Source organism: Pseudorca crassidens, chromosome 3 (genome assembly GCF_039906515.1).
Source record: "Pseudorca crassidens isolate mPseCra1 chromosome 3, mPseCra1.hap1, whole genome shotgun sequence".
NCBI lineage: Eukaryota > Metazoa > Chordata > Mammalia > Artiodactyla > Delphinidae > Pseudorca > Pseudorca crassidens.
In genome coordinates this window covers 91,250,279-91,275,458 of record NC_090298.1, presented here as the reverse complement: position 1 = coordinate 91,275,458, position 25,180 = coordinate 91,250,279, and the positions used below count along the sequence as shown (strand labels likewise).

The following is a 25,180-nucleotide window of genomic DNA, read 5'->3' as shown; positions in this document are numbered from 1 at the left end:
TTGAAATCTGTTCCAGTGTTCAATGTGAGTTATTTATGTGATATTATTACTGTTCCCACTGTTTCATTTTCTCTTCTTTTTTTTTTTCTTTTGGTTAATATGGGGTAAAGAGAGCTCTGGAAATAGTATTTACTAGATAGGCCACCGAAAGCACAAAACTGTATAGTGGTTCAATTGCATGAAGGTGTGATCTGTGTTTTACTTTCCTGTGTTTTCCTGAGTGTAAAGAAAGCATAAGTCATAGTTCTTCAGACCCATTTTGCTGAAGTGGAAAAAGTAGAGCTGACTTATTTTTACTGTTTTGGTATGGAGATGATGTTCAAAAAAAGCAAAAGGTGGCAGCACCATAATATCCATAGTGAATAATCTCACAAATTTTAGATTGAAAATAGTCTGATAGAAGCAATGCACAAACGATCCTATGCTCTTAACTTGAAATTTATTAATCACCAATATGTTTTTCCAAATTGACTATAATTTTTGAGCTGCTGGATTTCTTTTTTTTTTCTTGCAATAGGGAAAGAGAAATGAGCAGTTTAGCTTTCAGTTTCGCATGGAAATTGTTAAATGTTAATTTTGACTCAATCTATTGTCTTTTATTTGGTTTTATTAGTGTAGAGCAGGAGGTTTCTTACATTCCAGTATTCAGTCTAGCATGACAAAATACCAGCAGATGTCCAATTATAGGGTGCCCAGATTGGGTGAGTTTGCAACAAGATGTACATTATTATAAGGGCTATTATCGCCTGAGCTGGGTGCCACTAATAAACTGTCCACTTTCAGCTACTCTGTGTTCCCTTTGTTTTTTTGTAACTTATACCTCCAACTAGTGATGACATAATCCACTGTTGAATGAGGACCCATTGCAGGTAACAAGACCCTCATGGAAAAATTTTCATTGCAATGTTGAGCCGTATGATGGATTGAAGAATTATATTTGAATTACCTGAAATGTATATGCAGCTTCTAGATGGCACTTTAAATCTGCTGGGCTCTAGCTGTGTACTTAAAAAAAAGAAAAAAAACAGCTTTATTGAGGTATGATTTCCAATGCTGTACAATTTACCAGTTATAAGTATACAATCCGTTGATTTTTGAATACATTTATAGTTGTGCAGCCATCACAACAGCCCAATTTTAGAATAGTTCTATCACCCAAAAGATCCCTTTTGCGTGTTTGCTGAATCATACATAACCAAAGTTTAGCACAGTTGCTGGTATACAGAAGATGATGGAAAAGATTAGAGCACGTTTTGTTTGGTTTTGTTTTCAAGAGTAGAGGTGTATTTGATTCTAAGCTCAGGAATCTTGTGATAATGTACTATATATGTTATGTCAAATATCATAATGATATGAAATTTAACAATGTGGATTGGGATTAATATTAACATGTAATAGAGTCTGCTGTTTCTATAGCAGTGCTGTAGAATAGAAAAATAATGTGAGCCATATATGTAATTTAAAATTTTCTAGCAGCGCATTAAAAAAATTAAAAGAAACAGCTGAAGTTAATTTTAATAGTACAGTACATTTCACTCAATATATCCAAAATATTATCATTTCAACATGTAATCACTGTAAAAATCTTTAAGATAGCTTACATTCTTCTTTTATACTAATTTTTTGATTTCTGGTGTATATTTTACTAATTTGGGCTAGCCACATTTCAAGTTAATTTTAATAACTTTTAATAACACACAGTTCTATATTAATCTGTATATTAATTTGTCTTTCTATAATATGAAGTAGAGAATTTCATAGAATCACTCTCTTAAATACAAAATCTTTTCTGTTCTCTGAAGCCTTCAGTGCTTGCTAAACGTGGACTCCTTAACATTAGAAATAAATCAGTTGTAATTGTCAGTAAAATAAAAACTACAGCCCCAAAAGATTTTCCTTTGAAGATAATTAACTTTTCATAGGGCAGTTGATGAAATGAAAGAATATAATCTGCCGTGTAGTTATGTGGTTGATTAGTTTCTCTGGCTTATAGCTAGTTTGTATTAGAAACACGTGTATGCAGGAAACACTTGGCATGGTACTGTTTTCAGTACATGATACCTATTTTTTTAAGGAAATTAGTTTCATACAAGAAAAAAATAATTTATCATAAGTGATACTTCTGCATGAAATATTAGTTTGTATTGATAATCCTTGATTAATCCTTAAAGTTTAACACAATACGCAGCAAAAATAATTATGAGAATTTAGTGTTCTGCAGTTATGTATAATATAAACTGCTAGAGTATTAAAGACAGATTGTTAATGTTAAAAATCTCTTCATTTCACTGTTCATTGAGGCTGGATATATTTGAAACTGTAGATTTCTATATGTAAAATTATCTCCCAATAAAAAAGTCCTTTCTTACTCTCCTCCCTCTTTCTTTCCTAACTGAAGGACATTTTATCAACACTCAAGTTGAATTAAATTAACCTCTTAAGCTAAAAACTCTGTAATGGAGGTTGCCTCTGGAGAAGATAGGAAAACATTGCCCAATTTAAACTCCTAATGTCTATTGAGCTTTTGGGTATGACTAATTCCCTTTGATGTGGATAAAAGCTTTACCTGTTTATTTAAGAGCACGCTAGCATCCTTAGAATCAGTTGTTAAAATCCAGTTTCTTTTAATTAAGTGGATACTGTAGCTATCCCAAACCTATGCATAAATTAACAGAACCCAGAAAAGCTAGGGGACTTGACCAGGTGTCCATTAGACCCTGTGCTGTATAATTACTTGTCTAGTCTATCTCCCATGCCTTTCTTATTCAAATTCCAGAAGTAGGGGATGGTGGGATCTGAGCTTAGGAGAAACATTAGATTAATCCCAGAGCACAGGAAATTGGAATTATAATTTCTGTATTATTTTGTTGTTTCCAAAGATTTACATGTATGGTTAAATAAAAATTCATCTCTTGCAATTCAATAAGAGCTATACTATATATAGATTTTATTTTTAAGAAGTTTATATTTCTTTTATGGGCCAATGTGTAAAGCTGGAACCTTCATTAAACTAATGAGAGCATGCATTAATATAATAAAATGTGTATTTATTTAAAAATTTCTATGAAATATATCAGAATAAAATTTCTAGACGCTTGTGTATTGACCATTTATACTAAGTTGCTTTAACCTTATCTGAATTTAAAGTATGTAGTTTAGCTTCCTGAACTCTTACAAAAGAAAAATATAAACTGGAAAATTAAGATTAACAATGCATATGCTAATCCCCTGCCAATGTCTCATACAATATTAGCCACAATACTGCTGAATTTTGATTTGCTGTTATATAGCAAGGATGATGACATATTCTGCTCTTACCACTGTAACGTATAGGTAAGGTTTATTGTATACATTTTTAAATAATTGTACTAACTTGATTAGCAATTGTAGTGATGATTTCCTTTGGAGTTGAAAAAAGGTGGAAGTGATTACAAAGGAACTCTTGATCTATATTATAAGGAAGCAGTTATGGATGCTGTGGGAAATATGCAGTAGAAAATATGACTATTAAGTGGTTTAAACAAATATAGAGTAGGGAATTCCCTGGCGGTCCAGTGGTTAGGACTGATTGAACCTGCTGAGGGTTCAATCCCTGGTCGGGGCACTAAGATCCCATAAGCTGTGCGGTGTGGCCAAACAAACAAATAAACAAAAAACCAAAACCATAAAAACACACAAAAAACAAACCAAATAGGGAGTTATTTTCCTCATTTAATAAAAAATCTGGATGTCGGTAATTATTAGTGTTAGCACGTCAGGGCCAGTGTTTCTTCAGTTCTCATCTTTCCCTCAGATATGATAAGGTGACCAGCTAGCCCTGGAAATTACATGTGCATTCAAGTAAAGAAGAAGCAGGGGAAGGCATGGCACTACTCATCCGTCTCTTTTACCAGGAAAGTAAAAGCTTTTCCAGAGCCTCCAATAGCTTTTCTTTCTAGTAGTCTGGGTCACGTGACTACCACTAGCTGGGAAGGCAAGTATTTCCAGCCTCTTGGTGAAAGGGTTGGTAATGACTCTGGCTAGCCAATCATAGCATCTCTCAGTGGGTCACCTCTGGAAAGTGTGTATAGAGCTCCTTTAAATGTCAATAGGAAAATGATAGACTCACAAAACAGAAATGAAAATAGCAAAGTAGTCCTTCACTCCTCCATGAAACATTGATTGGGCCGCTTCTGTATGGCAGATTCTACATAGCTGTCCGTCATTGAGGTAATGAGGTGATGGAGCTCCTCGGAAGGTTGTTAATTAATGGTTGGTGTCACATGGCATCCGATGTGAATGACTTATGTCTATAGTACACCATTTCTACTCCTCTGGAGCAAAGGGTCCACTATGGATGAAGACTTCTAGACCAGGAGATGACAGAAAATTGCTGGAAAACATGAAATGCAAATGTATCCCAGGAGATAGAGGGTGGATCCATGTTACTTGTGTTAGCTGTACAGGTGATTAGTGGGGTGTAGTATTCTGCTAATAAAAATTATGGGGGAAGCATAGTGTACAAATACCAAAACTGGCTTTTTACTCATTATTTGGATGGTACTGTTCTTTTTCAGGAGCTTTACCTTCCTTCTTAGGTTTTGCTTTAGTGACATTCCTCAAGTACAAGCAGCTGGCTTTTTATTAAAAGAAGTAGTCCAGAGATTGTGCAAAACCAGGTTGAAATAAAAAGATGTTTCATATAGTCAAAAATGGACTTGCAGATGGGAGAGGTTTTTTGTTTTCCTCTAGCATTTCCCTCAATTCAGAAGTCATTGTTTAGGTGAGGATTTTGGACCTAGTAGTAGTTAGTAGCCAGCTGCAATTCTGAGAGTGAACCTCACTGACATATTATGCCTTCCCCCCAATATTTCATACAAATGTTTGCTAATTGGGTGGCCAAGCTCAAGAAAGACTTTTAGTTCTTTTTACAACTATTGTTGCTAACAATCAGCTTCTTAGGAGGGAACATAAAGGTTTTTCCCTTTCATTCTCAGGTCCTGCAGGTTTGAAAGCATCATAATGAAGGGACCACTGAATATCATTTGGCCCGACAATTCCACATTAGGATTATTTCCTTAGGATAGATTTCCCCAAACTCAGAAAAAAGCTTTATGTAGTGTTAACTGAGAAAAGAAAAAGAATTGAGAATGGATTATTATGCAGCTATCAAAATTGTTTCTGAAGATTATACAAAAAATGCCTGCTGTAGTGGTAGGTTGACATAAAAAAGTTACAATATGATTAAAGTCTGTAAGAAAAAAATAAACTAGTGCAAGATTTTAAAAAAGACAATGCTTGTCTTTGGAAGGCGTTCTTATGGTAATCTACTTTTCTGTATTTTCATATTTTTATAATGAAAATCAATTTTTATATGAATCGCTGGATTGACTTTGTATCCAGTGAATTGACTTCTCAGTCATGAGAGCACTGGACTAGGAGATGGGCAACCCAGATCTCTTCTCAGCCACTAACTGCGATCTTAGATAAGTCATTACCTCTCTGGGTGTTACTTCTCTTTAATAAGATGAGCTTGTTGGGTTAAATGATTACTAAGATCCCCTTTTAACTTTATGATTTTATGACATCACTGTATAATATTAAAAATGCTGTGAAACTCAAAGTATAATGTTGCCTGAGAGAATGGAAAAACAATCAAGAAATGCTTCGACTTCATATTTCAGATATAAGGAAAATGTCCATTGTGTCACTCTTGAATTGTGCTAACATCTCAAATCACGGAATGCAAAGTATTGGTGGGCTCTTAGATGATTTATTATCATACCATACATGCAGATTGCTTTACAAGTTTCCCAGCAGTAAGGTGTATGCTTCTTTTGGCATGCTCTGACAAATCTGAATGAACTTACACAAAGCAACATTGGCCCTCACTAAGGTCAATTTCAACAGTCTCCCAACATCCATTTTGCCTCATGTCACATATTCTTCCATTATGTTCCTGGGAAACACCAAAAAATGAGCATGTTTACTCATTTACTTGGGTTGTCTAACCTGAGTCCAAGAAGCAGCCAGTTGTCTGTGGCTGTCATGTTGTCTGCCCCAGGCTTTGGGCAGCTGAGAGCCAGTGACTCTGATGTGTCCCATATGCTGGAAGCAGTGCCATCGAACAAAACGGTAGCTCAGTCAAAAGCAAACGGGCATGATTTTGATGAATTCTCTGTAAACATTCTCTATATTTACATTTATGGCCAGGTCAGACTTACATGTTTACCTAAAAAATATTGTAATATATCTTTGTATTAAGGAGTCAATAGCACCATTTCGACAGGTTTTAAAAATGAAATGTTCACAGCTCCTTTTCCAGTACTTTTCAATGAGAAATTGGGAAGGCAGCCTATGATCTTGGCGGTGTAAACTGCAGTATTTACACTTTGTCTTTGCCCTCCAGATCCTACATGCAGTTGTTTTTGGCTAATGATTTGCAGTCTAAACTACTGGAGATGTAGGTTTCCTGTATAGAGTGGTATTCCATTATCTAATCCTCCAAGCTGCCGTTGAGCTGCTTATGTCCTTTTAGTCCAGAAAACTTTCGACAACGCAGCAGTACAGATTTCTCCTCTAGGAAAAACTAGAAAAGACATACCAGATACTGTCACCTAAGTCTGAAAACCCTAGTAAGTAGTATTCCTTTCTCAACGCCTGCCAAGTTGTGTTTTCTGTACCCCTACAGTATCTCCACGTCTTAACTCCTCTTCCATCACTCAGATGATGGTCAACCGTTGTCCCTTTCTTCGTTTCATTTGCCCGAATAATATAGCAAGTTACTAATCACAGACATTATCTGAAACAAGCAAAGTGGCAAGACAACTAGAAGTATATATACTGTAATGATTATGTTTTTAGAAGTTTCTTGAAGATGGATGTAAAATACTGCCTGCAATGAGTGATATAAAAAGGAAATTATAGAAAGGTGTATAAAGGGGCAAAAGGGAGAGATGGAGACGAAAGGACTTCACAGGATCGGCTTGAAGTTTGGGGAAGGCAGCTCCGAAGATTTTAAATTTCATTGTCTGAGGCTTAACACAGGTTGTCTTTTGAAGTCTAAACTTTCAGGTATAATTCTATCTTAGATCCTGCGGGAACTGCCCTTTCAGGTCAGATAATTTAAAAGGTTAAAATAACTGTGAAAGAAGTAACCTTGACGTGGCCTCCACTGGCAAAGCTTTAGCAAGTAGTTAGGTGATTTTCTAGTCACCGGGAGTTATTCAGATACTGGAGTTTTGCCAAAGTTACTCAGATAATCACTATCTTCTTTTACTCTGCTTTGTCAGTGGAGATCTCGCCAGTGCAGTTTTTGCTTTTAGTGACTGAAGCTTTATTTCAACTGGTGACTTGCAAAAATGTCTTTGATGTGTTGGGTGATTTTTATTCTGTTGGGGGACACACCAGATTAGCCACGTATGTAGGAGATCACAGAGGGCTACATGCTCTGAGGAAATGCTGCACAAATGTCTACCCAGAGTAAGAAAGGGGTGAAGAAGTCTAATTCAACTTTGCACAAGATCTGATACTCTTATGCAGACTTAGCAACACTTCCCTGCAGATTTCAGTCTTTCACACCCAGCATTGTTCCTTCAACACATTCCTCCACTCTGCAGATTTCTCAGCCAAATGTTCTGCCTTCCTCCTCCCTACCTGCAAAGGTTCTCCCCATCCTTTATATTTAGCTAATATTCCCAGGAAGCTCCCCTTGATCATTCCAAGCAAAGGGGAACTTTTCCTGCTTTCCGTCCCTGGAGGGCTTACTGCCTGCCAAGATTTAGCAGAGGCTATATGTACACTTGTTTTTTCTCTCCAACGACAAAGCTCAATCCTAGAGGGTAGCATGGGTTTAATTCAACTTTGACTCTTTCATTGTACGTAATTGTTTTTCAATGAAAGTTTACTGAGAAAATGGGTCCCTGGCGTGCGCTGCTCCTAGAAAGCTTCAGAATCACCGAATCATCTCCTTAAAGTGTGCTTGCGATGTAGGCCTAATATTCCCTAAACTACACTGTTTAGTTTTTTATTCTGGGAGGAAAATTAGCTACTGGCTTTGGTTTACTCATTTCTAAGGGAAGCTGGTGACCCAGATATTGAGAGAAATTTTAAAATGATAAGTTTAGTCCGTTAACAACTGCTTTCAAACTCTGAGCAATCAAGAAAAATGGGTAGGTGGGAATGTGGAATCCTCATCTACATTTTACCTTTTCCCTCTTCCATTCCGGTAAAGTCTCCCTCCTACTCACATCAACCATGAGGAGCAGGCAGACGATTCATCTCTTTTTTTCCTGAGTTCTATAGTGTATCCAGTGGCTACATCATATTGATTGCTGCAACAGTTTAAAGAAAACAATATATTATTTAATTAGAGTCATGATATAATTTTAGCTTTTCCTAATAATAAGCTGATAATAGGTTTTCTACTCAATATCTCACTTGTAACCTTTTGGCTATAGATGTTCAAAGTCAAACACAAAGGTCATGCATGCCTACATTCTCAATATCTGGGCCACCTGCTTCCCTTAAGGCAAATATTGTGGAATGAATAACTTCTCTGTGACAGAAATAGACTAAGAAAAGGGCCCCTCTTGGATTTCTAAATATGTAAGAAAAGGAAAGGAAAGCATTTGCTCGAGGCCTTCTCTTTCCGAAGAAGTGAAATATATAACACTCAGAAAAACACAGGGACTGGAAAGTAGCTTTCTTACATTAAAAAGTTGGCTATTTGCCTATTTCCTGAGCTATTGATAAGCAAGTCATTGTCATAGAATGCCACATAATAAAGCATGTTATTTTCTAAAAATGATTAAATGAAAATCCAATTGGTATTAATTACTTGAAAATATTCTAAAGGATTCAGAACCAAAGGGGGCTCTCATTTCTTGGCTTACTAAGTAACAGCTGCAGATTGACTTAAATGGGGGGAATACAAAATGTCATTTACATGATTTTAAATAAAAGGATCAAATTTTCTAAAACGTGCTTGATGTGCTAGAAATCTTTCTAATTCCTCTCTCTGAAACAAGTCAATTCGTACTCTAAACTTTTCTTTTCAGGAATGATGCAATTTTGAATTTTTAGTTCTGTAGGGAAATTTTACTGTTAAGTTGTACTTCCAGCAAAATTATTGTTGAGACCATCTGCACAGAAACAAACCTGTCCTAACTTCCTAAGAAGCAAATGGGATAAGAACCCTAAGCTAAGGAGAAGAAATCTGGAGTATGGGAATCTGTATTCCTAGATGTTACCAAAAAGGCAGGGTGCCATGAAAAACCAGCGTCATCAATTATTTTTCTGTAAAAGGCCAGATAAACATTTTAGGCTTTTCTGGGCCATACAGTCTCTGTTGAAACTACTCCACTCTGTCCTAGTAGCATGAAAGCAGCCATAGCCAATGTATAAATAAATGAGCATGGTCGTGTTCTGATAAAACTTTATAAAACAGCGCTCTGATGGATTTGGTCCGTGACCTATAGTTTGCCTGACTCTTGAAAACTGATCTTTGGAGATTTAACTTTATTTCCTTGGGTAGTTATGTGGAAATTACTTTTTAAAAATGCACTTGTAAATTTTATGTGTATATCACAAAGACCATAGATAAAAGAATGATTGTCATTCAAATAAGAAAGAGTATAAACGTTAGCCCCTAACTTGTTTACTAATAATCCCTTTTGTCTGTCACCTGTCTGCTGTTCCCACTCAGTAAACTCAGAGGACATTTTAACATGTCAAGGGAAACACACAGCAACATCAGTCAGACATGGAATGCACTACTACTATTATGTTGTTTGGACCTAACTACTTAAAAAATGGGCATGTTAGGTAATTCTTTTGGCTTGGTAGGTGGGGGTCATGAAAATATTACTGAAATTAAGGGTGCATGAATATAAACATTTTGGGAACTTTTGAAATAATAATCTTGACAATAAAACTCATACTCCTGAATATGCTGTTTGTATGCTACTGTATATTAGCTACATGATAGGCTATAAAAATAGGTCAAGTTAAAAGGAGGCAGTTATGAGATGACAGTTGTCACTTTATAGTCATTCTTACTTGTATCCTTTACAAACCAGATTAACTACCATACATGTATCAAGGAAAGGACAAAGAAAGGACAAACTTAGTAAATTTTTATCATCCACAACTGATTGTCAGAGTGAGAGAGTGCTTAGGGAAAACAACAGCTTTCAAAAATTCTAATATGAAGCCTGTTATATTTGAGTAGCCCAAAATAATCTTTTAAATGGAAAATAAATATTATATAATCTGAAGATTAACTATCTGCCATTTTTAACACACTGAATCACAGAAAAGGCTATACAGATATAAATATTCCATATCCATGGGTATTCCAGGTCAGTTTTCAAAATGTGCTGAAAGCAACTAGTTAAGAAGAACAGTATGATTTTGCTGTCTTAGCATTGCCGTTTAGAGTTTCAAACTAAATTCTGGGCCACCAAAGACTCCATATTTCTTCGACCAGTCTGGGATACTCTTTCCAGGATTTTAGAGGACTTCAAAATTCGAGAGGGCAGCTTGATGGCCATAGGGATGGAAGAAAACATTGATCTGGGATAAGTGGTAGCAAACCAAGTCATGGGAAGAGCAAATGATTGGTGAAATCTCATTTTCCATTACTGACTAATGGCACTGTACCAATATTCAAACAGTATCACTGGAAGAGGTGTTTCCCATTTGGCTCATTTGAGCTCAACCAAGACAGATGCCTTGAGTCTTCACTAGAGCAATGTCTGATTCCTGTCAAGGACTCACATGGTCCACTCTCATGGCAAGGCTTCCTCCTTGTCCTAGGTAGACCTCTGGGCCAGGTGACAGAGAAAAGACTGAATCTTGAAGGAAGTTAAAATCACACAATCAAAGCCTCTAGAGTACACCACAGAGAGTGTGTGAAAATTAGAATTTTAAACAAGCAAACATAAATTAGTCAAGTTTGTTATTGCTCTCCAAGAAAAGTATATAAATGGTTGGGCTATGTGAGCTGAGACTATATTATCTGATCTCAGGTGATATTTGAAAGTAATGATGACAAAAACTGGCCCTTAACAGATCAGGATATAGAAAGAAGAAATGCTGAGCTTGGTTACTATGGGTGGATAGCTGATATCTCTCCAGTGATCTTTTAGGTTCTTTTTCTATTTGTCAAGGAGCCAGAAACTCACCCTGAGTTGTGCCAGGGGAAGAAAAGAACTTTGAAAAAGTTTTATAGAAAATTATTGGTTACATTTCTGCTTAACATGTGGTTATGAATATTATACCAATATTGAGATTATACGTGCATAAATGTTAAAAAAAAACAGTGAAGACACACATAGAGTCTAACCAGTAAGCAGTATTTAACCAGTAAATGCTCAAATGTTAGTAACGACCTTGATCAGAGACATATCAGTGCTGAACATTAAGGAAATTTAAATAAGACCTAATAGGCAGTAATTACAAGGATATTACAAATCCTATTATGTAAGTAGATGTCGGAAAAGTTTGCACCAGCTAAAGTAGACCTAGATAACCAGACTGAATACTCTGCAATGACAAGTAAATTACATAATGGCACTGTAATTATGTAATTGACTCTTCTCAGTATATTTATGTCAATTTATGTGGAGTCAGCCTCATCAAGAAAAACCTAGTGCTGATTCACTTTTTTGACTTGTTTTTGCATTTGCTTTGCAAAGACAATCCTAAAACAGAATAAATGATTTACTGATTTTATCCTTTGCCTTTTTTGGCATTTACTTCTTTTATTTTCCGATTTGAAATGCAACCAGATGCTTCTGTGAAACAACTGAATTATGAAACAAAATGGCTTTCTCTAAATTTTCAGTCTATAGGCAATCTTCAAGCAGTTACCTTTCATGTAAAACTGGAAATAGGGATTGCTAAACATTCTAAATTACAAAATATGTTTAAAATACTATGTAATTGAGGTCACAGTAAAAGGCAAACTGTTCTTTTCTTTTAAAGTCTGCCACTAAAAATGGCTATAGAACCTTGAGGATTATTCTAAAATAGCAATATGTAAGAAAATTCCAAAAAGTCTTTTGAATCCATGTGTAATGGCAGAGTTGATTAAACTCTTCTAAGGAAATATAAAAAATGCCAGCGGATGGTCATATTCTCATTTTAGGGATAACTGGGGTGATATCATCCTCATCATACAGTCTTTATCATGCAAATTTGGTATATTTCAGAAGATTTCTATAAAAAATATTGCCTGCAATACAAGGATGGTGTCCAGCCTTGTTGGTGGCCAGGCCTACGAAATCCCACTAAGATTCTGTGTGCAGCCCTTCCTGAATGAGGACACATGGTTCGCCCACAGAAGATTTTGGTATGTGAGAACACGATTGACTTCATGGCAGTACTCAGGAGACGCTAGCCTGTAGTCAAGATTCCAGGGCCCAAGAGAGGAACTGTAGCCAACGGACAACTTGCCAATGCCCAGGAAAGTTCTCTAACAGTCATGCTGGGAAACACTTCTCCTCTGAAGCACATGAATAGGTAGATGTGGCCAACAGAGTTTTTACTCATTTCAGTCTATGACATTTCTGAAACATTTTCTTTTTGGCCTCCTACCAACTCATCAGTGTGGAAAACTGAGGCAGCTCAAATCTAAGCATAGAAATTTGTCTGTCATTTTGCTTTGAAAGTGCTCTAGACCAGCGCTCTTCTAGTACCACTGTAGCCACTAGTCACATGTGGCTGTTGAGCACTTGATGTACTGAAGGTGTAACATAATCCTTCTTTTGAAAACTTAGTACAAAAATAAAAAATCTAAAAGGTCTTGTTAATTTTTCATATTGATTATGTATTGGAATAATAGTATGGATATATTGGATTAAAATATAGTTAATTTTACCAGCTTTTTTTTTTCTTTTTTCTTTTTAAAACGTGGCTAGGAGAAAATTTAAAATTACATATGTGGTTTGTATCATCTATATTAGGCAGCACTTGTTCTAGACAATAACTTCTACAACCATATTATTCTAATTTCTACCTTATTTATGTGTTCATGGGACAAATGAGCTCTTATGGTTTGAGAAAAACCACTGGGATTCCAACTAGACTTTTTAAATGGGAGAAATAATTCAAGATTGTCCTTCTCTATGGCAGAATAGTCTGGTATATGCTATGTATCTGAACTTATCTGAGAACAAAAATCAATAATATAATAACTGTCATCTCTAAAATGCAAAATGTATTGTTTGCTGAAACTCCCTTAATTATTTGCTTTGTGACTATAGTGTCAATTAAAGGAAACATTATGAAATAGTTCATCAAATTAAGGTTCTATCTGCATTAGTCTATTATAAATAAGTAATCTTTGAGATAGATAATATATCCATTTTAACAAGCAATATAAATGTTTACTGTTTTTTCAAAAATGTTAATTTAACTATCCTAACTTAAATAGCATCTCTGTGAAATCCTAGGTTGAATCATTTGGCTGAAATGCCCGATTTTTGTGAAACTTTGACTTGTTTTCCACTGAAATGACTAACTCAGTCACTTAGGCATTATCAGGACTTAATCTTTAACATACAAGTCAAAATTTACAACTCCTGCTGATTTTTAGAGAGTGCAATTTATGGGTTAAAAAAGAGGAAATTACGCTCACACCCTCACAGGGAATAGGCATGTGTACTCATTTAAATGGGTAAATTCTTAAGTACACACTGGCCTTGGCATTTGCAGTGCTCGTCACACTACACAGTCCGCAGGTCCAACCACTGCAGTCAGCCCTGAATGTTGGGATGATATAACCATTGCCCTTGGAACAATATGGAAGTGGGCTGGGAGGGACAATGTGTTCTCATCTTCCTATTAGTATTGCCACTTTCCATTAAGATTCCTTTCCCTCTCTTCTTCCCTTTTCCAATATATGGGACACTTACCATATATGCCTCACAATATACACCTGTTAAGTCTCTTTGGGAAAAGTATACCAGGCAATTGGTCTTTTAAAATAGAAATCTTAATGCTTAGGGAAGAAGGCATTCTTAAAGTTTGAAACTAGTGAGCCCCTTATAATAGCTAAAATGGAAATTCTGAGAGAATAAAGAAGGAGGGAAACAGAAGAGAAGAAGATAAGTACTCTCTACTAATTAATAAAGATAAAATGAAACAAAAAATCTTTCTCTGAGTCCAGATGATGTGCCCTTAAGGGCTTTTTCCTCCACCTCAGTGATCTGTCAGGCTCCTATATTATGGAAGACAAGAAGTTCTACCTTATTTTCTTCTCATGAGAACAGTAGTAAAGGAAGATTTGCACTTGGAAAGCAGAATGTCTCCTAGGTCGAATAGTCCCCAGAAACCAGAGGTTTAATTTAATTTTCTAATTTAATATTTCTGAGGAAGAGCCCAAAAAAGTTAAGATCTCTATTTTTGAGGAGGATTTTTATGTGATAGTCATTTTTATCCATAATTTTGGCCTGAAAATAATCCTTTTTTAAAATTAAGGAAACCTACTAAAATATGCTGCATAATTAATTTGATAAAAATGTTCATTTAAGCTCAAGCTAGAAATAAATCTGAGGTATTTGGAATTTAACTGTGATTTTTATAAGGGAAAAGTGTTTATATGAAAACCAAAGAAAAATATTTTGAAAAAAATCATGGTAATGTATTAGGTCTAATGTTACAGCTTCTCAAGAGTCTGATTTGAAATCAGTGTTTTTTTCATTGTTTCTTTTTGTTTTTGTTTACTAAAGTAAATTAAAAGCTGCATTGTCCTACATTTCTGGACATGGAAACTTTCAAAAATACATTGTAAATTATGGGTGCTTCCATTCCAAGTATGAGAAAAAGATATACTAGCTTTTCAGAAATATCTTTAGTCCATAAGCTGTATATCTAAATAACCATCAGTTGAAGGAAAAAAAGGACTTTTATAAAAACAAAGGTTTCCTTACTATACTAAAGTCAATAATGGATGATCTTACAATGGGATATTATTCCCACTCTATTCAGACATTTTGGCACCAGCCTTTGGTGTAGACTTTTCTAAATATCTGAACCTTGGTTAAGTATAGAGTTTATCCATAAAAGTTTTCCTATCTTTAAAATTGTACAAGCTTGTGAATAAATTCAATTTTATCTGAAAAATGACAAGGAGTCAGTCTTTATTAGTCTAAGTCCCAGTCTTATCTCCTTTTCTTCACTAAATTTCTTTATTCCCCCCCTAAGTGTTGTCCATCAGAAGGACTTCTTGTTAGAGAGCAGGTGAAGGAAAGAATAAATTCCTCAGCGTGAGTCTGTAAAATAATTTTTTTAGGACCGTAAAATGGCAGGAATTTGTAATAGAATGTTTTCGGTTATTAGTAATATGGTGTGTATAAATAAAGACAAGATAAAAAAACATTCTGCACACAAGCTTTAGGGGCATATGGTTTCATAGCCCTTAAAGCATGCTTCAGTTTCTTACCATTATAAGTGGATTTTTTTTTTTTTTTTGCACATACCATACAACTATAACCTAACCATCTTCTTGTAAACAGTTTGAACACATTACTGAAAAGACTGTGAATGTCATGGGAATACATCTTATAGCTCTACCTAGTATTAGCTGGGCAACAGTCCTTGTAAAGAAATCCAAAGGGTGTAGGCTGGCTAGGTTTTCAAAGCAAAACCAATTTGTTACTATTTACTTCAAATGTGTGCTACTGGTCCCTGAAAATGTATGTTTTTAAATGTTATGTTGTGTTTACTTGCAATTTCAAATTTAATTCATCAGTAGGTATTTGGTATCCATTACATACCATAGAAGACACTATTTTTTCATAAAGCAGTCACATGCATTGAAGTTAGGATTACCAACTGATATATATGTATTTTTTTGCACCTTAAAAACAGAATCACTATAGTGCATATCATGCTTCCCCACCTTCCTTGCTGAAGGACAAAATGCATAAAGTGCCAGGATTTGGCTCCCAGATGGAAGGAAGCCATTTAGTACTCTGGCAGGATCACATCATTCTGCTGAGCTCCAAATTCCAGAGCAGGGTTTTCTTGCCCTTCTTTGGGGGCTGCTGCTTCCTCAACAGTCTTCAGCTTTTCCTCCACTAGGCCCTCCTCTATTTCTGGGTCAGCCTCCTTTATCCCATCCTCTAATGCCTCGGGCACCATCTTGGTGGCCTCAGCAGCATTTATTTCAGCATCTTTAACTTTCTCTATGGCCTGCACCTTCATCAGCTCAGCCTCTGCCCCCTCAACTGCCACTTGGGCCCCATCTCCTTGAATTTTCACTCCTTCCGGAATAGCTTTGACATCTTCATTGCCATCTTGTGTTGGAGATGGCTCTCGGCTGGCCTTCTGGCTCTCCTGGATGCTGCCATGGCTGCTGCTGGCGCTTCCCAACCGGGAAGAGGCCACCACGGCCTTTACTGCTGCCTGATTGGAAACAGAAAAGTGTCAGGTGTTACTTTCACTTAAAATCCCAAATCAGAGCTCAATTTCAATAGGGAGTTTGTTATTATATGTTAGTGTTTAATCTTTGAAAGTATATTATTCCAAGATTGTCTAATGAAAACTTGTTTGGAGAATGAACAGCAAAATATGTTTAATCTCAAATTAGCGTATTTAATCATCTGGACAACCAAAAACCTGAGTAAATGCATTTTCCCATGGATTACCAATATTCAAAAATTTTAGATTGTGTTTCCCAAAGTATTTGTTTCATGGGACACTAGTTCCATGGATGTTTTAGGCACTATCTAGATAAAAGAGTTCCACAGTCAACTTTGTTTGAGAAATCCTGGGTTAAGTCAAGGTTGTTTAATGTAGTGTATTTCAAATTAATATGACCATGGAACCCTTCAGGTTTATTTAGTCTGTATCAGCCTGTAAGCGATTGCTGAATAGAACACTGTTTTTGACCCCCAGCTGTTCTCTGAGATCCCCTGTATGTATAGCTAGTCCTAAATACCATTAAGTAAGAGAAAAGCACCTAATTTCTATTCCATATACATTCTATAAAAAGAGATATGTTTTGGTAGATAATTTTCCCTATCACTTGAATTATTTTAATTTTTACCAAGTATAACTATTTGCTTATGTACTAAAACATAGTTTTAAAATTTTTTTCCCCAATTTTTCCATATTCAGAAAGTAGACAACTTTCTGAGTAAATGTTTCCTGAACAATGCTGTTCAAGCAGTTCAGCCTTAATTAAATGAGAAGCAATGATAATGGATTTGTTTGGTGAGTAAAGCTCAACATACAACACATTTCCCTTTATTAACAATGAACTCTGGGAATTCCCTGGCAGTCCAGTGGTTAAGACTCAGCGCTTTCACTAAGATCCCACAAGCCGAGTGGCACGGTGCCCCCCACTCCAAAAAAACCCCAAAAACAAAAAAACCCACAATGAATTCTTATGAGAGGATAACAGAACTACAATTGGCTTTATACCAGCACTGTTGGGATTTCAAAGCAGGATTTTTCCTGGTACCACAGGAGATGAATAATAGTATTAGATAAATAATAGTGGAATCATCTTTGATCATCAAGATATGAGAGAAATTTTTTTTTTTTAAATAAAACAAATAAATGCCATCTACCTTGAGCTTGCGCCGGGCATTGAATTCTTGGAGCTTCTTTTGAGCTGTATCCATGTGTACAAAATTGGCTGCTTTACCTGTGACCCACGGGTGCTGGAGGGCTTGGAAGGTAGTCAGCCTTTTCTTAGGATCCAACACAATTAATTTTCTGACCTGAAATGATAAAGAGCCATAGTCTTCTTAGGGAGATTTTTACGGTGACCTGGGCTTGCCCCTCAGCTCGTGAACTTCTAGGTCTTATTTAATTTCCTTGGCAGTACACTAAATATACATTAAACAGTTTTTTTAAGTCCCCAGAGGTTACTGTAGAGACGGCTTCAGGTAGCAGTAGCTGAGGAATCTGAGAGTGGTGTGCGTAGGCTACCTGAGAGCCCAAACTGGTGGATAGCTTGCCCACGGAGGTCAAAGAAATAAGTCCTGCCTTGCCTATAGACTGGAAGTTCTTTGTTTTTGTTTTTGTGGTACGCGGGCCTCTCATTGTTGTGGCCTCTCCCGTTGCGGAGCACAGGCTCCGGACGCGCAGGCTCAGCGGCCATGGCTCACGGGCCCAGCCGCTCCGCGGCATGTGGGATCTTCCCAGACCTGGGCACGAACCTGTGTCCCCTGCATCGGCAGGCGGACTCTCAACCACTGCGCCACCAGGGAAGCCCTAGACTGGAAGTTCTTTGAATGAGAACCAGCATCTGAATAATTCTCGGCCGTACTTCACATCACTTAGAATTCAGAGCTTAAAATACACATCAATGGAGACGGGCATCGTTCATGCATCCATCATTCTTTCTATGGGAATTGAATGGCAAACAATAGGGGCAGTATCATAGCCCTTATGATTATACCATGAGTCTATCATGAAGTTAATAGCTCTCTAATCCCTTGAGGATACTTGAAGGAATAAGCCAAGAGCTGGGGTAAAAGCCTATTTAGAATCAAAGTAAAGGTGTCAGTAGCTTGTGGGTATGATTTGTTTACAGGACTGAATTCAAACCAATGGTAGCCTGTTCTGGGAGGTTTACCCCTGCTTGTGAGGATGAGCAGACAATAAATTGCCAGGAAGATCAACAACCAAAATAATCCCCAGCCCTAGGCTCAGAAGGGGTGACCTGGAATGAGGCAGAGACTCTTTGGAGTCAGGAAGCATGTTCAAGTCCTAACTTATTCAAAGTCTCTAACTACTTTTGTGACCTTAGACAAAGACCACATGTGAATTGGGTGACTATGGACACCCTCCTGGGCCCTTTCTTACATGACCTCGTTTCCACCCTAATTCCTTTGTATCAATAAATACATTCTTATAGACATATAACATTTAAAAAAAAAAACCCAAAACTCATGTAACCCTGTCCATAACCTTATCAATTAGTAACTATTAGCTCCAATTCATAAATGAGGGATGGAAGGAAGCTCAGAAAGATTTAGTGACTTGTGTAAGGTCAGACAACTCATAACTGGTGGGGGCTATACTCAAACTCGGGTCTTATAGTTTGTCTCATGGCCACTACACCATAGTGCCTCCAAGGTTGTCAGCCTCTCTGGGTTTCAGTCTGCCAATATGTAAAATGAGGGGCTTTGGATGATTTAAGGCATAAGATCTTTTCTAACTCTAATAACCTAAGAACTGAACACAGGCTAACAAAATCAGGCAGCTAGTCAAATGAAGAATGAATATCCGGTTCGCCTTTCACTTCCTTTTTGTAGCATTTGCAAAGAAATGTGTGTGGGGGGTAGACACTGAATTTGTAAATGGCAGAGACGTGAGACTGCTTAGTCTTAAAATCAGAGAGGGGGTGGAGGGAGATAAGGATAATTAAGAAAAAGAATGCACAGTAGTAATACGAATTTGATAGTAGTCAGAGCTATCATCTGTTGAACACATATACTAATAATTTTATGTCAATGATACCTAATCCTTACACCATCCCTGACAGATATTTCCCTCTCATTTTCTAATCATCCGTTTCCTCTTATCATTACCATCCTCCTCCTCATGAAAATACAAAGAATTTACTGAAAGCCAGTATGTACCAAAATTTTATATATGTCATCATTAATCTTTACATTTGAAGATACTGATGCACTGAATTATTAAGAAACTTGCTGAAGATTAGCGAGATCCAGTGACCTTGTCAGGATTCTAACCCAAAGCCTTGCCATTATCCTACGGTTCCTCTTAATAGCCCAACTCCCCACTCATCGGCACCATAGCCTCTGCTCATGACAGAATAGATGCAGGTTTTGCTAATAAGTACACATTATGAGGCTCAATGATTGCTTTAGTTCTCAAGTTTTATAAATTTATTAACCAACAGGAGGTCTAGCTGAATGAAGGAACATCACAGCTAACCCTCTTATCCATTTAATTTTTATGAGGGATAAAAAGAAATGGAAGGAAGACTAAATAATGGGGTTATTATTGAGTTAGTTGGTGGTGATTACTTAGTATGTATTATATCCCTTAATTCTTCTAAAGACCTAGAGATAGGTACTGTTATCATCTCAGAGAAGAAAACTAAAGCACAGAGAGGTTAGGCTAGCCCAAGGTCATATCTGTAAATTATAAGAAGGGGGGGGGTCACTTGAATCCAGGCATGTCAGACTTTAAGAATCCTTGGTCTGTTTCCTGATTCATGGTTTCATTCAACAAATATTTATTGAGCCTGTACTTTATGTCCATATGGTACTAAGATCTGGGCACACATGCTTCACCCTCTCCCAGAGCTCACAATCTAATTAAGGAACACCTTTGAGCAAGTATATAGAAATGATGACCATCATGAAAAAGGAAGTCTAGGGGGCAGAGGAACAAGTGGCAGAAGGAATGAACCAATTGTGAGAAGAATGGCCTGCTGAAGACGAAATCTCCCAGAGAATGCCAAATGGCAGCCAGGGCTTGAAGATTAGAGTTACCCATTTAAAGAGGCGTGTATGTGTATGTAATGGTGGAGAGGAAGGAGGAAAGAACATCACAAAGCAGAAGAAAGAGCAACATACCCAGAGCTACATTGATGAGGGACTGGAAGTCTAGTGCTCTGGAGGAAAGAGAGATCAAGGGAGAGTGATGTGAAGTAAGTGGCACAAGAGAGGGTGACACTTATTTATAAAACCATTCCTCTGGCTCCTGTGTGGAGAGTGTACTTGAGAAGAGCACAAGAAGAGGCAAGGAGACCAGATAGGAGGCTGTGGCCGTGAACCAGGAGAGGATGGGGCTTGGACTAGGCAGTTGTAGTGGAGGTGGAGAGAAGTGGACGGATTCAAGAGATGTTTAGGAGTGTGGGCCCTGACATGAGGGAGAAGTTGGGATGACACATTCCCACATCACACACACGGCCTCTCTTTCACAACCATGTTGGAAAATCCGTGACCTGCAGGATATCTGTTTTCATGAAAGAACACAGATGGTAAGGAGGGAAAAGAGCACTGGATAAGGGGTTTGGAAATCTGGATCCTTAGTTCCTAACAATGCCTTTCTGCTGAGAAGCTGTGTGAACTTGGACAGTCATTTCACTTCTCTGGGCTTTAGCAAACTTATCTTTAAAATGCAGGGAAGATTAGATGACTCCTAAGATCCCTTGGAGATCTAACCTTCTATGATTCAGAAGTTAGCTTTTAGTTATTTCTGCATGATTTCTCTCTAGAGGATTGATGGTAAATGTTTCAATTACACCCTAGTATCCTCTTTATTTTACAGCAGGTGGGCCATCTCCCTAGAGGGTATGTGTTTCCTGAATGCAAACAAACTTCAATGTTACCTGAAGTGAGAAGCCAAGTAAAACAAACAAAAAAACCAAACAAAACATATAGTGTAACTTGTATAATGATAATCATGCATGATGGGACTTGTGTTACTATCAGGATATTTTAATAAGTTTGAACATTTCAAGAAGCAATGTTGTTTTATTCAAAGTATAACTAATCTAGGTGATAGCAAGCCATTTTAAAACAGAATTCTTCTGTGTAAATTATGTTTGGATTCACTCAGCACAGCTATCTTCATAAGCAAGGTTCTGCATTGACTAGATGGTAAAAACTCATTAATTAATATGCCATAATTTGTGATAATTCAGCTAGAGATGAATCAAACGTATCTTTTTTCATTATCTATAAGGAAAATGCATTAGTGTGCATTGTTTCATTAAAAATACTTTATAATTTAAAAGAAATAGGCTATTAAGAGGGGTTGATTTAAAAAATGGCACTGCCCATTAATTAGATAAAAATGAATGCAAGGGATTTTATTTCATTTTGTTTCATTTTGTTTGGTCACACTTACCAAATCCTTGGCATTTAGAGATACTTCATCCCACCAGGGGGAGATAAAGTAATATTCACAGTTCAGAATTCTCCTAAACATGAACTGATCGCCTCTTTCATCATAGAATGGTTCAAATCCACAAAGTCTAGAGGGACAAAAGATAGAGAATAAAATGTCTTTTAAAAGCCTAAGCATATTTCACCAATTTTTTGCAGAAATTCAAGACTGTCCTTTTTCACAGCTTCCTGTTATGAATGTAATCGCTCAGTTTAAGTATGTAATCACCTTCTTACAATTCACTTTTGATTATATAAACACACAGTCATGTCTTCAGGAAGTAAGAATAGATACAAAACCAATTTAAGATTTCTACAAAAAGTTATAATCGTATTAATAATTATGACACAAACAACAATAATAATAGCTAACACTATTATAGGCATTATGCTATAGTGCTATTTCCATGGATTTTTTTTGCGGTACGCGGGCCTCTCACTGTTGTGGCCTCTCCCGTTGCACAGCACAGGCTCCGGATGCGCAGGCTCAGCGGTCATGGCTCACGGGCCCAGCCGCTCCACGGCATGTGGGATCTTCCCGGACCGGGGCACGAACCCGTGTCCCCTGCATCGGCAGGCAGACTCTCAACCCCTGCGCCACCAGGGAAGCCCTCCATGGATTTTTTCCCACCAGGAATTGAGAAGACAGATTGATTAGAATTCCAATTGATTACAAAACAGAAAAGTTAGGATTTTGAGAATAAAAAGGTTAAAAGGTGGAAAGAAAAGTTTTTAGTTGTTTTTATTCAGCCCTTTTCATTTGAATTCTTCCATAGAGATGAATAAAATATTCGATTTCCATCCCATTCCTGTTTGGATTTCGGAGTGAACAAACACAAGAGCTAACACTATTGTCAGGGAATGGCCTTTTAAAACTTACTACAGTGAGCAGCTGCAGCCAGCAGAGGTGAGCAGCCTAGCGTTAGCTCAGCCTGGTAAGGACCCTCACTTTTGCACATCTTAAAGACATCTCACTATGTTCACCTTCATCTTCCATCACGGGTCAGCATAAAAATGTATGAGCAAAGTGGGAGAAAAGAAACAGAGAACCATCTCTGGCATCCTAAAGAGAGAGAGGAAAAGTGAGTTGCTGGTCTGGGACCACCAAGCCTCTACTGTTTATAGGTGGGTGGAGGTACTGAAATCACTAAAGACCAAACGGGAACTATTTTTTAAAAGTCCCTGCTAGGGCATGTGTTGCATCTGACAAGGAATGAAGGAAAAAGAATGAAAAACATTTCCCCAAATTCTTCCTTCAAACTGGCCAGGTTGGTGCCGAGAATGAAACATTCCAGTGCATCCTAATGTAGTGAGTTTCTAGGAAGAAGCAATTTCTCATGTTCTTTTGCTCAGGGAACGTCCTGTTGGGAGAGTCTTTGTTTCTTTCAAATATTGTGGAGCCAGCCAGGAAAAGGCAAGGCTCAGGGAGTGCTGAGGCCTGGGCTGTGCATCCTCCCTCTCCCACTGCAGAAGTCCGCGCAGAGAATACTGCTCCAGCAAAAGGAGAGAAGGGAGCACAGGTCCACACATTGCCAAGGAGGCAGTTCATCCTCACCTGGCCCTCCTCTGCCCTCCAAAACACTAGAAAAACATAGCCTGTTGTTGGCTAGTCATGGAGAAATTGGTCAACTTTCCAGGCTTAGTTTAGGGAACTCTTAATGTTTCCCCTTCTGGAAATCTAGAGAGAAAAATGATAGTTCAGAAGGTACAGTACTCAAATGCCTTTCTTTCCTCTCAGTCATGTCAGCAAGTCTGTGCATTGGTAACAGAGGTAAAAAGTTTATCTCACCAGCCTGAAATGTCAAAAATGGAAGAAATGTGACAGAGAGCAGCACACATGTGTGCATGAGCACACAGACACACACACAGAGTAAGAAAACCCTTTAGAAATGGAAATATTTGAATGCTGACATTGACAGTTTAGGAGCATATTAGGATTATAAGGCCTGAAGTGTGACTGTATTACACAGGGTAACTCCAAGCCATTGAGCAGAACTGTAGTGTTGAAAGCCGAAGGACAGAATTTGAATCTCTGATGTTATCTGATTCTGATTTTGACCTGAGAACTGTAATAGTTGCTTTTGTCTGTGGGGAGAAAGGGTTTTGGTTTAACGCTTTAAACCAAAGAGAGGGACCAGAATTCTTGTAAGAAACAAAACGGCCTTTATTTCCAGGCTACTGTCATCCTTAGAAATAGCAAGGTCATAGCACAAAATAGCCTGGTGGAACTCTTAATAATAATAAAGGAGGTGCATAAGCCCAATGGCACAATCCACTGGAGAGAATGGTCCAATGAATCTTGCGTAGTGGACTTCATCAATTATTAATGAACTACAGATTAAATAAAAAGTCCCTAGGCTTAGGGGCTGACATACGTTGGATCAGAACTAAAGGATATTAGGGGCTTCCCTGGTGGCACAGTGGTTAAGAATCCGCCTGCCAATGCAGGGGACACAGGTTCGAGCCCTGGTCTGGGAAGATCCCACATGCCATGGAGCAACTAAGCCAGTGCGCCACAACTACTGAGCCTGCGCTCAAGAGCCTGAGAGCCACAACTACTGAAGCCTGCGTGCCTAGAGCCTGTGCTCCACAACAAGAGAAGCCACCGCAATGAGAAGCCCGGGCACCGGAACGAAGAGTAGCCCCCGCTCGCCACAACTAGAGAAAGCCTGTGTGCAGCAACAGAGACCCAACACAGCCAAAAATAAATAAATAAATTTATTTTTTTAAGAAAAGAACTAAAGGATATTAGTTGTGAGCAGCACTGTTATTTTAATTTTGGGGGCTGCTACCACTTATTCAACCAACACCTATAATTAATGGCCTTAAGTGAACTAGGGGAAAGAAACGAGAGATTTAAAAAATTATTTTCAGGGTTACAATAAGACATTTCTCAAATGGCCCCAATTTTTCTCTTCATTTTCCCATGTTAGTGACCATGTCATGGAGTTTTACTCATCCCATATTTCAGTTTTTCAAGGTAAATGTTACTAAATTTCCTACCTCCATCTCTGAGTTCTTACACATCCTCAATGCTTCAACCCCTCCCATCACATTTCAACATGAAACTCTAATTGGGTGGGCACATTTACATTTTAGGGGCAAATCTGGAGCATTATTTGTAGTTCAGTTTTTCACTTAACATCACTAAGTATGATATGTCACCCACATAATTCAGGAGACAACATTCTTTCACAGCATAAAAGTGATCTTAAATGTAAGATGAAGGGATTCTATGATGCGGCCTTAGGAATTCATTTTAATGAACTAACAAGCACTTGGTGTGGCAAACAAATTACCTAAAAGTTTTCACT

At 37.5% G+C, this 25,180-nt stretch overlaps 1 protein-coding gene across 3 annotated transcripts in view; it reads right to left on the bottom strand.

The window, feature by feature from the left end:
- Positions 1-493: 493 nt before the first annotated feature.
- The window catches only part of CAMK4 (calcium/calmodulin dependent protein kinase IV), a 231,915-nt gene continuing 207,228 nt past the window's right edge, over positions 494-25,180 (bottom strand). For all 3 annotated transcript variants that reach the window (XM_067731417.1, XM_067731416.1, XM_067731418.1), the window contains 3 exons: positions 21,829-21,955; positions 17,562-17,714; positions 494-16,392 (listed from right to left, as the gene is read on the bottom strand). In XM_067731417.1, the coding sequence (XP_067587518.1) occupies positions 15,952-16,392; positions 17,562-17,714; positions 21,829-21,955 (721 nt within the window). In that variant the 3' untranslated portion in view covers positions 494-15,951. The remainder of the gene's footprint in view (positions 16,393-17,561; positions 17,715-21,828; positions 21,956-25,180) is intronic.